The 18771-nt window shown below is 39.2% G+C and overlaps 1 protein-coding gene across 7 annotated transcripts in view; it reads right to left on the bottom strand.

Annotated features, from left to right (window-relative positions):
* The window catches only part of LOC123314484 (polypyrimidine tract-binding protein 1), a 270957-nt gene that overhangs the window by 57635 nt on the left and 194551 nt on the right, over positions 1-18771 (bottom strand). Inside the window, exon 2 of one of the 7 annotated variants that reach the window (XM_044899803.1) lies at positions 17485-17594. The exons of 5 other annotated variants lie outside the window; for them this stretch is intronic. In XM_044899803.1, coding sequence (XP_044755738.1) covers positions 17485-17499 — 15 coding nt within the window. In that variant the 5' untranslated portion in view covers positions 17500-17594. The remainder of the gene's footprint in view (positions 1-17484; positions 17595-18771) is intronic. One more of the 7 variants, XM_044899804.1, reaches the window with a different exon arrangement.

Below are 18771 nucleotides of genomic sequence, written 5' to 3'. Positions count from 1 at the left end.
TATCCGAAAGCCGGAAGAGCATTCACACGTCAGCCAGAAGAGACGCGCAATCAAAACCAAACAAAGGCCGTTTAACTCGACGGAACATAAACGATGGAAACTGGATAACACATGTTGAACCAAAGGATCAAACTTCAAACAAACTCCGTTCAAAGCGGCTTCTATTTTTGACAATGCTAAAATGACGTACAAAATAAACTTTGTCAGCACATGCCGCATCTTCCCAATAGAATCGGCTCGCATTATGTGAATCCGTCATTGTCAACTGTGTAAACTGGCGTGATTATTTACATTGGATTTGAATACCGACCACCGCAGCCCTGATTACCGGTGGCGACGAAATTTTGTGTATATTCAAAATAAATTCGGTTCCCGGATATCAGCAGTCCGTAATTGTATTCTGTGTGTGCACTCTGTGATTTATTCTCTGATGTATTGATTCATAATTTGGAAACAATAATAGCGTTAACTGTATTTATGAAGAATTTCACGGAAACTATAGGAATTTTAGAAAATTTCGGAAATTTACGAGGATGTATTGAAAAATTCTCAGCCTACTATAGAACCAAACAAAATATTTTATTACTCAACATATTCTCCTCTTGCAGTCCAATTTTTCAAGGTCGCATACGAAGGACATTGATCACCAAGGGTATTGAGCATATCTTCGTAAATCTGCTTACCTCTTAACCCTTTTAGATACAGGTACTTGATGATGTCTCAATACTTAAATTTCTCGATTTTCACGATTTCGGTGGACATCTTCTTTCTTTCAATTTATTGCGTAATTCTGGTTTACTTTTTCGACCTCAAATTTCACACTGATACTTCTAATGAATTATTGTTCGTTGCTATGGTAACGCAATATTTTTTTTATACATGGAACTGGTCTAGGCTAACTAAATATAATATATCCTAGTGGGTCCGTTTAGTCGACACCAATGTAAGAATGTCTTTTCAAGAGTCCCATGGAAGTGGATCTCTAAATTTTCCTTCGGAAGTTCATCGAATCCATCAAAGAACGTCAAACTCAAAATCGCGACATGATCAAAGATCAAATTCCCCGCATAAAAACGATACCGTTAATAACAACTATATGATGCCGAAGAGAGATGAAAAGATTGCGAATTAAGTGGTTCGCTGACTCATATCGGATTTCCAATCGATGAAAGCGGCCGGAAAATGAGGAAAACCCGTGGAAAATTGAGCTATTTATATCCGAACCGGCGCGGCGCGTACGACGGAAGAGATGCAGGTGAAAATTTCCTTGAAGTATTCGTGATTGAATGAACTAATAGAATTAGGAAAACAAGAAGCTAATTAATGGGTCCTGATGCCTATAAAGCAATATTAAATAATGAAAACGGCGGATGAGATACGCTAGCGAGGTATATGCCATGAATTCCTCAATTTCACCCCCTTTTGAAGCGGTTTTAATTGATGCTCGTCAGGGCTTTTGTGGAAAGTTCGTGTTTGACACTTGAAAGTGCCAACATAACTGAATTAATCCAATGCTGAATAAATATATATTCTTTGGAGCTTTTTCATTACAGTCGTCGAAAACTGGTGCTGAATTTCATTGCAAAAAATTGCAGTCACATAAGTTCAAATCTCATCACGTTTTTGAATGTCTGGAAGATGGACTAATGGAAGATTTCTTATTCAGAAAAATGTAGAAAATGCGATGATTATTCTATGATAAATCCTCAGAATGAAAGATATGTTAGAAGTGGACAAATATTAACACTCTAACCAACCTTCAATCGAAATAAATCTCCCATCTTACAAAAGAGTTCACATTTATCCTAACCTTCAAACCCTCTGTCAGATATTACAGCATAACTTGCTCCAAAAGCATACGTTAACTCCTTCAGTTATCAGTGTTCAAAGCTCATACGCCTTCGCTCACGTGAGTGTTAAAATGTAATTGTATTAATAACGCCAAATTAACCCTAGGGAAAAGCCAACCCCATAACCTGGAACTTGTTTTATAACACTCATTCATTATTATCAGACCCTCCTCTGTATGAATAAATTCCCTCAGTTACACAATGCTACTGAAGCTTATTAGAAGGGTATATTTGGACGACGATAAGTATCGAATCCTACATGAAAAACTGTATTTTCACTTCTTGTGTCAGGTGTGGATTTGTCAGGGCTTACTCTATAGACGATTTCTTCGAAAAACTCCTTGATTTACTTAGTCTGTGTTTAGCGCGTTGTTTGATGGGCTCTAACATTTATTTTCCAACAATGGGATCAAGTAAGAGGTCTAAGACTCCCACACCCTTTCTGAGACTTTTTTCAATCTAAACTTATTGGGTGAGGTATTACTCTGCATGAATTGAAAAGCTTGCACTTGCACAAGATCAATCAGAGCTGTTTTAGCTGCTGTGTCGTCTACATCTCGCTATCATTTACAGAGTTCTGATGTACCTCAGTATCTAGGATGCTTATCGTGGTGTTGGAATCATCTGTATACCATTTAATGCTATTTATTTTGAGGTCCTTTCTACTTAGCATCGTAGGGAAGCACCTAATCTTCATTGTTAACTTCAAAGTGATATTACTCATTACCCATGACGCTCACATCAGTATTCCATAATCATCAAACAGGTTCCAATCTTGCTCGAAGATCGAAGAAAGCACCACTCCCCAAACTTCCCCGAACGTTTCCAACCACTCCAGAAGCGAGGGTGAACGCCACTTAAACGTTGGACTCGTGTAACCCAGACGCCCATTGTATGCATTCGGAGCACGTCCGAAAATATTTATCTTGCCATCAATTCACCGACGGTTATCAAACATTCAACTGGTAGGCTTATCGATCCCCGAAATCGGCAACGGGTGGAACTGCGGACTTGATTGCAATTTGAGGGCGCCAGGAAAAAAGGCCAGGAGTGGTCCCCGGTTCTCTTAATCTCATTCGATATGCAATTCTGAGGGATTTGGAGAGGAAGCCGAACTCGAGAAGTGGGGATTAGGGACAGCTATGAAATTTATTAGGGGCGAAATACTCGACCTCAACAAAAAATTACGTTTTTTACTTCTGGAGCGCTCTGGAGGATCTCCCATGTGGTCTCTGTCTTCAGAGGGCTTGTGGTAGAATCTAAAACTGATATGGTACTGCTTTTGGAAAAGAGAATTGTTATTTATGGAGGATTACACATCTCAAATACAGGAAGAGTCAAGTATACCAGTTTGCCAAGCCAAGAGTCAAGACATTTTCATTGACGCGAATTTTACCGAATTTTGGCATATGGGGGACATGCCGTTTCCACACCCCACCGGTGGGTGGGGTTCCGATTGATTCTGTATTTAGTCCCGAGGCTGCATAGATTCATCGATTCTAATAAGTTTGTAGTATCGAACGCCTAGGTCGTTATCAACGATAGTTTGTGATTTTCCTTCTACTCTTTTAGTTCAAGCGATTCATGAAGTTATTACTCTTCGAAATACGTGCAGAGAAAGGTTTGTAGCCGTGTTTAAACTTTTTTTTTTGTTCTCAGCGAGACAACTTCCATACACCGAGTCCAGAGGTGAGACAGCACTACGTACTGTCAACTGGGAACCTTAGTTTCAACCTCTTATCCTCCTAGTTCTACAACTTCTGGGAGTAGGATTCTCTGGCTGGCGTGCCAACCCGTTGGGAGCAGGAACCAGAGTGGTGATCAATTTCGCACCCATTTCCCTTACCTTTTATGGTTTCTCTTCGCTGGAGGTACGATTTTGGCCGGCGTGCAAACCCGTTGGAAGCAGAAAACGGAGAAGAGAACCTCATACAAGCAGAACCAACTACTTGGTAAGTTTATACAATCTCTACAAATCTACTCACTTTACCTATCAGAATAAGAACACGAATATAACCCGAAGACCATCCTGACCGAACCGCGCTGTCTGAAAACTCGACGTCATCCTCTCACACCCTCAGAACTAAGGAAAAGGCACGTCTCCTTTGTTACATAATGAGCTATCCTCCATGGCTATTGATGATGCACTCAAATAACGGAGCATTCAACTGGTTGCCGGTATCGATCACCGGACTGGAAACACACTGAAACGGGGCGCGTCGCGACGCTTGTTGCGTGCTCGGCCACGGATACTTGGGCGTCGAAAAATAGTGTATACACGTCTTGATTGATTAATACACCGTTACACGTTCAGTCCGTTGGGAGGGAACTGACATCCAGTCAGAATGAGCAATCTCGTTTGGATTTTGTTTTCGATTACCACCAGAAGTGTTATGTTAGCATTCTTATAGAATAGAATATCTTTATTCACCAATAATAATTGTTAACAAAACAATGAAGATGGGAAACGTCAAAAAAACGGAAAAAAATAAACAAAAACAGAGAAGATCAACATTAAATGTTACTCTCCAGGAACTCACTAACAGTGTATGGCTCTAGTCGTAACAATAGGCTGTAGACCTCTTTTCGAAAACATTTGAAGTTATCAATTTGACGTATTTTGGATGGTAGTTTGTTATATAGTTTTAGGCACATATATGTACAATTTCTCTCCGTCAGGGACAACGTATGTAGAGGGTACAGAAAAAATTGGTTTCGGGTCCTGTATGAATCACTTTTCCTAAATTTGTCGAAAAGGTTCCTATTTTGGAACAGGAACTGCAGACATCTATAGATGTAGATGCCAGAAAGTGTGAGAATGTTATTCTTCCTGAATACGCCACGGCAGGATTCTCGGTACCTCAGGCCAAAAAGAACCCTAACGACCATCTTCTGGATGTAAAAAACCATTTTCACATGTCGAATATTTTTATGTATCAAATTTCATCAACTTCTGCACAGTAGAATTGTTCGAGAAAAACACATCAGCTGTAATTAATAAACCCGAAGAATCAAGTAAGCACCCTCGTCATTTCGGGGGCCGTTTTCGAGCAGGGTAGACGTGTGTTCCCCAAGAATATATACGGACAGATCGTTAGTCTTAATTTGCGCGCTGGCCTTAATTATTCCGTCAGTTTTTGCCGCGGCGATAGTTCGAACCGGTGGTGATTGATTGGATGCTGTCATTTAGCTGTTTATTATCCTTTTCGCGGTGGAATTGTTCCTATTCATCCCTTTGTTGGTTGCGATAAGCTGGGGGTGATTAATTCACGTCCGGATGTTTATTTTGCCTTCATTCGCTCAGTGGCACTGGATCATGGCTGTCTGGTTTCGGATTGTTATACGATCTTTACCTGGTGAAAAGCGCTTTTATTATGTTTTCACTTTTGGCCATTTTATCCGATCACGATCATTGAGATTCGATGTCATGTTTTGGACTCATTTCAGTCATGGGAAATATCTTTTTTATTATCAAATTACAACTTGTTGTATTGAAATTAGCGACGTTAATAGGAGAGGATATTGAAAAATATCAATAGATTTTATCCCTGGTACATTTTTGGAAATATATCTTGTCCTCTGATTTTTTATGGATCAATAAATGAATCCTATTATCTCTTATCATTTATGAATGCGAATAAAAACGCGAGTATAATGAAGGAATCGAAAATGACTCGAATAGATTGAGGGTTATAAATATAATATTTCATTTTCAATGGTTCGAAATCATAAAGGCCGATGCGTGCGATACTAATTTGTTCAATTATAACGATTAAAATTTAACGCATTCCGGTGATAAAGCGAATTAATGCTTGTAATAAGGATTTATATCCGTTGCAGCACAGCTCGATCGATCTCTGCGTTAGGTTTCAATAGGGAACTTTATGAATTTCGGAATCGCCAAGATTTTTTTTGTGATTAAAATCGAAAAGATCCTTGTCAGGGAAGAAGTCTTCAAGTGGTGGAGTCATGAAGGCACACATGGCATTTCAAATACATACGAGTTCTCGAAGAGCAACAGAACTCTTCTAGTAACAAATCTCAAAACTTCATTGAGCTCAGTGCAACAGTACGATCTTGACGAATTTTTAACTGACCCCATCTTTTTGGGAATTTTTCGATGGTAAAAATTCGAGTCGCGTATCATCCAGGAAAAATCACCGTATATCTAAATGTGATACATATTCTGAAAGAGCAACTCTTCTAGTACTAAATCTGAGAATTTCATCCATTTCGGCACAACCGTTCGGCCTTGAGGAAGTTTACACTGAACCCAACTTTTTGGGAATATTCGAAGGTCAACTTGCGAGTGGTTTATCTTCCAGGAAAATTATCGTAGATCTAAACGTGATACATATTCTGAAAGAGCAACTCTTCTAGTAATAAATCTGAGAATTTCATTAATTTCGGTACAACTGTTCGGTCTTGAGCAAGTTTCAACTGACCTATCTTTTTGAGAATTTTTCGAAGGTCAACTTTCGAGTAATTTATCTTCCAGGAAAATTATCGTAGATCTAACCGTGATACATATTCTGAAAGAGCAACTCTTCTAGTAATAAATGTGAGAATGTCATCCATTTCGGCTCAACCGTTCGGTCTTAAGGAAGTTTCAACTGAACCCAACTTTTTGGGAATTTTTCGAAGGTCAACTTGCGAGTAATTTATCTTCCAGGAAAATTATCCTAGATCTAAAAGTGATACATATTCTGAAAGAGCAACTCGTCTAGTAATAAATCTGAAAATTTCATTAATTTCGGCACAACTGTTCGGTCTTGAGCAAGTTTCAACTGACCTATCTTTTTGAGAATTTTTCGAAGGTCAACTTTCGAGTAATTTATCTTCCAGGAAAATTATCGTAGATCTAACCGTGATACATATTCTGAAAGAGCAACTCTTCTAGTAATAAATGTGAGAATGTCATCCATTTCGGCTCAACCGTTCGGTCTTAGGGAAGTTTTAACTGAACCCAACTTTTTGGGAAATTTTCGAAGGTCAACTTTCGAGTAGTTTCTCTTCCAGAAAAATCATCGTAGATCTAAATGTGATACTTACTCTGAAAGAGAAAGACCTCTTGAGATAAATCTCGAAAATTCATCGAGCTCGTTGCAGTGGCGGTTCCAGGAGTGATGTTGGAGTGGGGGCATAATTTCATATTTGAAATTCTGCAAAATATTCCTCAAGTTCTCGGCCCTGCCACTGGAACCACTCTCGTCTCGAAAAGACTTTTATTTCCAGGTACATAAGACGCAACAGGACATTTCATTAAGGGAGGAAAAATGATCCTGTCGGAACATGAAGCAGCCCCGATCCCAACTTTATAGGCCCCTTCAATCTCTCTGTCAAAAAGAATGTATCATCCATTTTCCCCTGCCGCTTTTCTTTTAATCATTAAATAGCCAATCAATTAATCTTTGGATGTTCCGAAGCTTTCTCGATCAAACGAAAAAGTTTTCTCATCATTACGTCGATATATTTCACTTATCTTCTCTGCGCGACATCAATAATTAAAAACCTTGGGGCTTTTCACGGGCAACTTCCTAACGGGAAAACTTCCAGAAGTTTCCAGGTAGGTACCCCGAATTCGGAGTAGGGTGTATTGAAAAATGAAAAATTGCTTATGATGTCTGAATATTGGGCAAGTTTGGGGGAAATGTGTACCTACTGTGTGCGGTTAAGCACGAAGTTTTTATTTCGCCGATGAAAAACTTTGATGGCTGAGCAAACGAAAATTTCGCCTGTCAACTCTCAGAATTCCAGCATGAATGGGCCGAAGGAAATATATACAGAGTGAGTAAAAGTTACCCACAAAATTCGTATCTTGATTATTCATTATTTTGTAACCAAATACCTTTCATTTACAAGGTTATTTGTGACCAATGACATGAAGTTTTTTTCGTATTTCGCCTTTAGAATCACCCCTGAAATATACGAGGATATATTGATATCATCATCATCAAGTACCCTTATTTAAAAGGGTTAAGAGGTAAGCAGATTTACGAAGATATGCTTGATACCTTTGGTGATCAATGTCCTTCGTATGCGACCGTGAAAAATTGGACTGCAAGCTTCAAAAGAGGTAAATTTTCCATTGAAGATGATGACCGATCGGGAAGGCCAGTTTCTGTGTCAGTCCCCGAAAATATCGATGCAGTTCATGACATGATTTTATCAGACCGTCGAATTGGGCTGAAACGGATATCTGAAGCACTGAATATTTCATACGAACGCGTTTATCATACAATTCACGTCAATTTGGAAATGTGAAAAATTGCTGCAAAATGAATCCCCAAATGTTTGAATGTTGACCAGAAGCGTGCAAGGGTGGAAGCATCGCGTTCGATCTGTGCTCGATTTGAAAACGATGTAGACTTCTTAAACGGAATTGTCACTATGGATGAGACTTGGTTACATTTCTACGATCCAGAAACAAAGCAACAATCGATGGAATGGCAACACTCTGGTTCTCCTAAGAACCTAAGAAGTTTCAAAAATCTGCTGGAAAAGTTCTTACTTAAGTTTTCAGGGATTGCCATGGAGTATTCATGATTGATTTTTTGGATAAGAGTTGAACAATAACCGGAGATTACTATTCGACATTACTGACCACTCTACGGGAAAAAATTCAAGAGAAAAGACGCGAAAAGCTATCCAAAGGTGTTTTGTTTTTGCAGGACAACGCCCCTGCACACAAATCTCATGTTGCCATGCAAAAAATTCGTGATTTAAGGTTTGAATTACTAGAACATCCCCTTATTCACCAGATTTGGCTCCATCCGACTATTATCTCTTTCCTCAACTGAAAAAGTTTATTTTCTTCCAACGAGGAGGTAATAAAAGCTGTGGAGGTCTGGTTTGCAGAGCAAGAAGAAACGTTTTTTTTGAAAGGTCTAGAGACGTTGCAGGTTCGCTGTAATAAATGTATCCAATTAAGAGGAGAATATGTTGAGTAATAAATTATTTTGACATTGAAATTTTGTTTGGTTCTATAGTACGTTAAGAATTTTTCAATATATCCTCGTAATAACGTCAAATCCGGATCCCCTGTATGTTATTGGTGAAAAATAGTGAAACAAGCATCGATTGTATAACGTTGAGTTGCGATACTGCTGCTGCTACTGGCCACATTCGAATAACGATAGAAGGTGCGTGCATCCAGTGATAGATTTTATCAGATGACAATTCGTTCCACGCGTATTATTATCTTCGAGGAGCATCTCGAGCACTCCAGCAACCATCCGCCCTAATCCGGTGTCGACAAAGCCATAATTTACCCCGGAAAATCATCATAGCATATTCCACTCGATAAAAACTCAAAGGAAGTCGAATAATACGTCTTCTCCGGCGTCATTATCAGATGAGACCGACTCCGAAGACGAGGCGAACCCCTAATTGACTCAATTATTAATGGAAATACACCGGATACAAACGCAAGACTTTCCGGGCTAGGCAGCTCACGGCCACAATTAAACGCTTCACATCCGGTACAAACATTCGCATTTAATGGAGCAATTTGCAGAAAAGTCTGAGAACCGGCCCAATTTGGTGTTAATTTTTTTTTTTCGTGAGAGTGCGTCGGGAGAGAAGCTTCGTTTGTCTCTTGGAGTGCCGTGGAGGACGGTGATTTGAGTGTTTTCGGCGCCTATTAGGGAGGGGCGGTTCGGAGGGTGTAGGTATGGGGGAATTTTTGAATTGGTGGAAGGAGGAGAGGTACATTGCGCTTCTAATTCTGGACTGGATTAAACGGATTTTCACAGAGGGTGGCTTTGGGCTCGGCTTGGAATTTATACAGGGTGTGAATGAATGGAAAATTGAATGTGTGGGTTTTTCTTTAAATGGCCCTAAAGATGGCACCTGGAAAACAATTTATTTTCGAATTTCCACCAATTTATTTTGTAATTTTGATGTTAAATCGTCTGTACAGGGTGGGCAAAATTCGTTGTCTACTGAGAGGATCTCGAGAACTATAGTAGCTAGAAGAAAACGGATGACACATTTTCGAAAGAAGAAGAGGAAACAAAGAATGGTGAAAACCGCAGCCTTCTACGATACTTCGTTTTTGAGTTTGACCATTTCGAAAAAGTTCTTATAACTTTTTTGTCTTTGAAGTAACAAATCTGAAACTTGTCCTTCTAGAGGCACTTTCTAACGTGGAATCCACTGATGAGCTCAAAATATTTTTTCATTTCGAATCATTTGGTGAACTTTCATTTTTTTTAATGCAAACTTTTATTGAATTTGATATTTTTGAATCGAGAAAAAATCTTTTGTCAGTAGATTCTACGTATGAAAGTGTCTAAGAAGGTTCAAGTTACAGATCTGTTACTCGAAAACAAAAAACAAACTCTTCGGAATCGTCAAAATCACATTTTTTTTATAACTCGAAATCTGAAAGTGATAGGCCGATTCTGTTTTCAGATTTGGATTAGTCATGAAAAAGAGCTCGAGAATCGAGAATGTGTCATCCGTTTTCTTCTAGCTGCTATAATTCTCGAGATCCCGTCAGTGGACAACGAATTTGCCCACCCTGTACAGTGCCATAAGAGCTAGGAAGAATGGTCACATTTCCGACCTCGATTTTTAGAAGATGTATAATGACCAAAACCACATCCCTCTATCTTTTTATAAGTGAAAACCTATTTTTCAGACTTTCGAAATAGTACCTCTCTTTCGTCTATACAGGATAAGTCTTTGACTCGTACAAATATTTAAACAGTAGATTCCTGAGAGCAAAAGAAACACTTTTATTCCCTACCATTTTTTTCGAACCGCTTCGGTTTAAAAATACAGGCTGTTGAATAACCATAAAAATGTAATTTTTAGTTCTATCTCACAAACGTTTTTATCGAATGAACTGGATTTCGGAATATTGTTTTTCATTTATTTGATGAATCTCTTTCGAACACAAGATATCATCCACGTCTTCCAGTTTTCTCAGTATGACCATTACGTACCATAAAAATACCAATAATTCAAAGAACCCAACTCTTGAAACCAAGCTTTTGAGTATTTTGATGTTTAACGTCCGGTTTCATAATCAAATTTAAAGTCACTTTAAGCTTAAAGCTTCCTTTACTGTCATTTTTAGTAGGGTTAAAGGAAGCTTTAAAGTTAAAGCGGCTTTAGGTTTGATTATGAAACCGGCCGTAAGAATTAAAAAATGCTTCTGAAATTTGAAAAATTGGGTACTTTACCTGGATACAACTCTGTTTAAATAATCCACAGATGGTTATTCTGAAGGTAATTTTGTTTTTCCAGTGGTGGCACAGCTCTTTATGAAAATTTATCAGGGCCGAATCGGAAAAAATCGTATAGAAAAAGGTTTTTCTTTTGACCCCTAGAATCTACTGTTAATATATTTGTACTGGCCAAAGGCTCACCCTGAATTTTCAAGGAAAATATCCTGCCAACTTGAGTTTTTGAGTTTTTTTTTTATTGTGAGATTGATTAAAAACACGACGTATGTTATATATTCTGGATCAGAAAAAGATATGGGACCAAAATACTGAAAAAAAATACGGGTTTTATGTTTAAAACAATGAAACTTACAGTTATATCACTGAAGTGGCTGACTGAAAAAATTTGGACAATAGGATTTGTCTCTCTGGAATCATAAACCGACATGACCGAGCGTATCTGTATAATTTTCTTCAGGAAAACTCAATTTGGCAGCTCTGGCTTTACGATGGAGGATGAGGTGCTTCAGCCAAGAAAGTCCATCATTGGCGAGACTGTCAGTTCGTCGGTGTGTTCTATTTTACTTGAAAAAGCGTTGGAACAACCCCATGACCCTGTAAATGATTAATCTTTCTTTGAAATTATCAGCGTTGAACAGAAAGTCCCCGTTTACGCGCTCGTTTTTCCTCTTGGTTTGGTCGATTATTTCGTGTCCAACTCTTCGTTCCGCCATGAATACAAATTGGAGCAGCCCAAGGAACGCGAAACGTGGGAAAAAACCCTAATGAGAATATGAGCCGGTTAAATTAATTATTCCCGCCCCCGGCAACGCGATTAAGGCACAAACATGACGTTTTTCATCGCCGACACGGATCGCGAAGAGAAACGACGGAAAAATCCGTTTTCCGACAAACAATCCCGAAGGTGAATCTCCATGAAACTTCATTAGGCCCAGGAAAAGCCGTCATATTTCCACGTCGACCCGCGGTCGATCTTTTAATTCGGCGTCACGTATTTTTCCCGCCGCCAACTTTCCCACCTGCCCCTCGAAATAAAAACGTTATTCGGGGAAACATTTCTGCCGGCCGAATTAAGACGTTTCCGTTCCCAACTTCATTAAACTTTCAGATCCCCGCGCGCGGAGAGGCCGCATTGACAGATCTCTCGTATATTATTCAGGCGAAATTCCGTGAAAAGTGGCAAGGGCTCGTAGGTTTTCCGGCGGAAAACCGAGCTGATTACTCAGCCGAGCAGGAGGCTAAACTGCGAATTGAATAACCTAGTTCGGTTTCCCGGTCCCCGATAATTTGTTCCTTTTTCACGGCCCCCCGAATGATTCCCCTAATGGGCGATCTCGGATTTCGACTCTGCATCCTCTGGCCCCGTCGAACTGACACTCGAACCCCTCGCAGTCGAATGTTTCGCCTTTTCCCGGCAAAATTCGATATCCTACCGGGGGAAAGATGAGGATTGTGCTCTCGTCAGCGAATCGTCTTTGCCTCCGGATGATTCTAACACCATAGGAAGTTGAGATCCAAATTCTCATAACTCAGAAACCAATAGGTCATGTTTCGAGTCGATTATCTTCCAGGAAAATTATCGTAGATCTAAACGTGATACATATTCTGAAAGAGCAACTCTTCTAGTATTAAATCTGAGAATTTCATCCATTTCCGCATAACCGTTCGGTCTTGAGGAAGTTTTAACTGAACCCATCTTTTTGGGAATTTTTCGAAGGTCAAATTGTGAGTAACTTATCTTCCAGGAAAATTATCGTAGATCTAAACGTGATACATATTCTGAAAGAGCAATTCTTCTAGTTATAAATCTGAGAAGTTCATCCATTTCGGCGCAATCGTTAGGTCTTGAGGAATTCTCAAGTGAAATTTGCAATTTTTGAAAAATGCCATTTCCAAGATGAAAATCTGAAAGAAGGAAGACAGGCTATCGAAATTGCTTGCAATAGATTCAGCGTTTTCGAAAAGATATATTTTCAAACCAAAATTTCAAATATCTGGCCCAGTTTAGGAGAAAATAATTTTTTTTGTTTTTCCACTTTTCATTTTCGAGTTGACTTCGAAGAGCTCCCTGGGGTGCAATTCTCTATTGAATCATCAACTGTTTGGTTTTCTAGATTCTTCAAAACAAATTCTATACCCTCCATATCCTAAGACAGTAATAGAACATGCTGATTTTCAGACAGAGTAGCAAATATGTCATTTTAGGGGGGTCTAACCCCTTGCTCATTTTTGACCCAAAAAATCGAAATTTTCGAAATTGAGTTTCTGTGCTTGGGTGGAAGTCTTGGCAATGCTGATTATAAAACTGGAAATCCCAGTTGGATCAGACGAATATAACAGGAGATTTCGCAAATTGAAATTTGCAATTTTTGAAAAATGCCATTTCCGAGATGAAAATCTGAACGAAGGGAGATAGGCCTTCGAAATTGCTTGCAATAGATTCAGCGTGTTCGAAAACCTATATTTTCATACCAAAATTTCAAATATCTGGCCCAGTTTAGGAGAAAATAATTTTTTTTGTTTTTCCACTTTTCATTTTCGAGTTGACTTCGAAGAGCTCTCTGGAGTGCAATTCTCCATTGAATCATCAACTGTTTGGTTTTCTAGAATCTTCGGAACAACTTCAATGTACTCCATATTCTAGGATAGTGATAGAACATCCTGATTTTCAGACAGAGTAGCAAATAGGTCATTTTAGGGGGGTCTAACCCCTTGCTCATTTTTGACCCAAAAAATCGAAATTTTCGAAATCGAGTTTCTGTGCTTGGGTGGAAGCCTTGGCAATGCTGATTATAAAACCGGAAATCCCAGGTGGATCAGACGAATAGAACAGGAGATATCGCAAATTGAAAATTGCAATTTTTGAAAAATGCCATTTTCGAGATGAAAATCTTAACGAAAGGAGATAGGTCTTCGGAATTGCTCGCAATAGATTCAGCGTGTTCGAAAACCTATATTTTCATACCAAAATTTCAAATATCTGTCCCAGGTTGAGAGAAAATAATTTTTTTTGTTTTTCCACTTTTCATTTTCGAGTTGACTTCGAAGAGCCCTCTGGGGTGCAATTCTCTATTGAATCATCAACTGTTTGGTTTTCTAGAATCTTCAAAACAAATTCTATGCCCTCCATATCCTAAGACAGTAATAGAACATGCTGATTTTCAGACAGAGTAGCAAATAGGTCATTTTAGGGGGGTCTAACCCCTTGCTCATTTTTGACCCAAAAAATCGAGATTTTCGAAATCGAGTTTTTGTGCTTGGGTGGAAACCTAGGCAACGCTGATTATATTACCAGAAATCCCAATTTGATCAGACGAATATAACAGGAGATATCGCAGATTGAAATTTGCAATTTTTGAAAAAATGCCATTTCCAAGTTGAAAATCTAAACGAAGGGGGATAGGCTTTCGAAATTGCTCGCAATAGATTCAGCGTGTTCGAAAACCTATACTTTCATACCAAACTTTCGGATATCTATCGCTGTTTACTAGAAAATCAAATTTTGAAATTTTCCATTTTTCAACTTTAGGTATTTAGCAGAAAAATCATAAGAGTGGCGTTTCCAGGAGTGATGAGATAACAGCCAAGCCTTCTAGCAGAAACAGACGAGTGCGGATTCTGTGGGAAATCTCCACCCGAGCACCGGACTGAGAATTTCCACGCGATTTATTTCATTATTTTTATTCCGAAATGACTGTCTGAAACAGACTGGGACGTCAATTCCGAAAATCTCCTTCGCACGCAGAAATCCCCCAACAATGAAACACCCTTTAAGCAGTAACAAACGTAAAATTCCCTTCCATTGTCTCCTCCACCCCTTCGAGATGAATGAAAAATTACCCCGAACGGTAGGCAGACGCTCCAATGAACCCATCTCGCAAGGCGGAAAATAATTCGGGGAACGAGACAGCCGGTTCGAAACTTCAAAACTCAGGTGTTCCTCCGTCCGTTTGTCTAATTGCGAGACGATTCGACAGGGGAAAAACGACCGCTTTTCCCACTGACGGAAACATAATTTTCCCGAGCCTCCCTCCGACATGCTTCCGGATCATCCCGATTCTTCCGTGTTATGATTAACTGGGAAAGTTTTAATGCCCCTAAATGGTCCACGGCCCCGCCGTAACGGCCGGCCTTTATTTTTGGAAGATGGGTATTTCCGCTAGTTGGGAAAAGTGTAAAATGGCGGCTGCAAGTTCCGGAAAACAAGATTTCTAGAGATGATTTTACGAGCACCGCGGACGGCTAATTGAAGGTGGTTTTATCGCGATGGGTAATGAGCGTTTTGGGAAAACGCCGTTTGAGGGATGATTTTCTTCCCTTGTCTGTCTCAGATTATTCAAACTGTCAGTGACTCAAAACTGCACCACCCAAAACCACAATTTGTTACATTATTATTACACTTTCATCCCCAAGCTCCAGATAGAACCTACACCACCCACTAGTAACTTTTGAAGTTATTGGTCAAAAGGGATTGGACTACAATTAATTACAAAGGACAATTTAATTTTATTATATATATATATATATATATATATTAATATATATATATATATATATTAATTTAAAACAATTTAATTTGTACGAGTCGATATTGGATATCGACTCGTACAAATATTTTAACAGTTGATTTGGCAGATGTAGGTTTAAGTCACCCAACGGTCAAAGTAACATAAAAAAACATCATACGAATGCTGTCCTTTTTATATTCCAAATTAATATCCTGATTGCCACACGCAACCGTCTGCAGAAACTGCAAAGACTGGCCATACTCGATCTTCATCCCCTACACTTACATGTGAGGAAATGTAGTCTGCTAGAAGCAATAAGAATATCCCTTAACGGGAATCTCCTACCCTGAAACTGGGTTGGACGTATGAGGATATTGAATCAACTAGACACAAATCTCTTGGCAAAACCATCGGATATTATGCCAATCATTTACCATTTCGAAACGCCCTTTGAAACGTTCATAGCTGACCGTCCTGGTGCAATAAGTTTCGTGAATCGTTTGGACAAAACGTCATCCGCGTGGTTTACTGATGGATCAAGATCAGAAAGGGGCATCGGCATTGGCGTATATGGACCTAAATTGAGGATCTCCAAAACCCTGGGAGGTGAACCCTCTATTTTACAGACCGAGACACTGGCTGTTTACGTATGCGTTCAGGAGGGCCTCAAAATGAACCTCAAAGGTGCGCATATCTATATCACCACGGACAGGCAGGCCAAGCTGAGGTCCCTGGATGATACACTGCCAGAGATCTCTGCAGACATGAGTGCCGTCATACCATAAAGCAACTGGCCAGAGACAACAAAGTGACTCTACTATGGGTACCAGGGCACTGTGGTGTTGAAGGAAACGAGAAAGCCGATGAATTTGGAAAAAGAGCATCAGGGTTAACACCTGCTGGGCCTGAGCCTTTCTGTGGGCTTGGAAAGTACCAATACAAGGCAGCGGTCCAACAATGGGAGTTGAACAACAGATTAACCCTCTGGAGAAACACTCCTGGACTTACTCAGTCAAAGAAATTCGTGATGATTTCACCAGAAAACTGCTAAAGCTTTCACGAGCTGAGCTTAGGGTGATGGTGGGACTGCTGACAGAGCACTGTCGGTACAAATATCATTTGCACCTTATGGGTAAGTCAGCAGATGAGATTTGTAGGCTCTGTGGATCAGAAGCAGAAACAGCTTAACACATGGTAAGCAAGTGCCCTGAGCTGGCGGACCTAAGAACCACTCATATGGGGAAACCGATCTTGGATACTCACGAGGTAAAGGTAAGGCCCCTAAGGATGTTGTCAGTTTTATCAACACCATTGACAACCTCCTTGGGTTCCTATGAATGAGTAGGGTAGAGTTCCAATAATAATAATAATAATCCTGATGGCCACCTATCAAACGAATCTCTAGAATATTATCAATATTGGCATGACAGGCATTTCCACCACACGACGAATTGAAAAAAAATCTGATAGCAAGATTAAACCGAAAGGACTTTATCTTGTGATCTCCCTGGCGCACTGTCCTCAACAAATAACAGGGGTTTCGTATATTCCGATCAATCATTCTCCGGCCAATATTGGGCCAGATCGTATCGAATTTCTGTAGGTGTTCCGTTTGACCATGCATCGGAAGGTTTAATTGGGATTCTATGCCCGAGGACTTATGGAAGTTACATGTGGATACATACGGTGGCCTGTTACAAAATGGAAGGATGCACGTCCTTCCACTGGTCGGTTGGAAATCGATTTCCACTGATTAGAATCGCGTATGAGTAACGAGAAATACGGATTGTGGTGATCCGAAATTTTCGTCTGCAAAATTTTCCTGTACCGTTTGGGTAGGGATGCACAAAGACTAGGGTTCAGTCATTGTATAGTCTGAGATGAATATCATTACCCATTTTGATGTTTTCAATCACACAGAGATAGACTTACAACTCTTTTATTCATAATGAATCTTATTCATTCATCATTTCAGGTATCACTTCTTACTCAATGAACTGCTACTCTCGAAACCAGTCTTGTAAAAACTAGCCAGTACATACCTGTAACAAAAAGATAAGATTAATCAACAACAATGAAATAGATATGTAAATGTTGAAAGTTATCACAATTATTCACTTCTTTTGATTGATTTGAATAGGGAAACGTTTGGATCTGATTATAGAAAAAGGTATTCGATTTTAGACCTAGCAGAAAAATCTGAGTTCAACTAAAATTTGTAAATATTATCGATATTTTATTATGATTCCGAGGGTAAATTGACAAAGCCACGAAAGAAGAAACCAATGTACTTTTTCCGTTATTCACGGTTCGATATCATGAAATCCAATCTGCTCCCTGGATATACGAGATAATCTCATATTCAATAAGGCAATAACGATAACTGCATGAAAACAGTATCGTCTGAACCATTAACTTCGCCTTTATCTCCCTCCAATTGCGAATTCAATTCCGAACAACACGGAAAATGTAGCTACACAATGAATAAGAATGCAGACCGAAACGCTTGTCGTAAGGGAATCGCGAACGTTCCGAAATGAGGGTTTTTTCTTGTTTTTCGTGGTCTTCGTAATGGAACATACGGACTCAGTTGCGTTCCTTCTTTTCTCGATTTGGAATTGAAGTCATTTACTTTAATATTATCAACTCTAGGAATCTGGATGAGCCAATATTCATATACATTGAATAATTTTGATACAATTTTATTCAAATGAGGTTGAAAATGAACTCATTTACCAGATACTTAAAAGAATTCACTTTATCCTCTTTTGACTATTTCTTTCTCTTGCTCCAGTAGAAACGTACATCGTAACTTCCGGAATTTAAGGAAATTTGACAGGTCATTTGAGGATGCTATGGGTTGACTGCCAGGTTTTTCAACACCAGAGCCCTGTGCTAACGAAAAATTTTTAAATTTTAAGACTTTTTTCGGTTTCTTATCAGACCAGGAAAATCTTCAAACACACTTTGGTATTGATCTCAAAATACAATCTAATGTAGTCCTCGTAGTTTTGGCAGACTACATAGAAATATTGCGTCATTTGACTCCCTGTAAATCACCCTCTACGAACCCCCATAAATGACTATGTACATATACAAAATTATAGCACATTCAATACTCTACAACTATGAAAACGAAAGAATTCAGAAAATTTTGAGGTTTCTCGGCCTTTAATAAGTTAGAACAGGGGGTTCTCACAAAATTGTCCCACTGCAACC

The sequence above is a fragment of the Coccinella septempunctata genome, chromosome 5 (assembly GCF_907165205.1).
Source record: "Coccinella septempunctata chromosome 5, icCocSept1.1, whole genome shotgun sequence".
Lineage (NCBI taxonomy): Eukaryota > Metazoa > Arthropoda > Insecta > Coleoptera > Coccinellidae > Coccinella > Coccinella septempunctata.
Note: the sequence above shows the minus strand (reverse complement) of the source record. Positions and strands in the feature narration are given on the sequence as shown.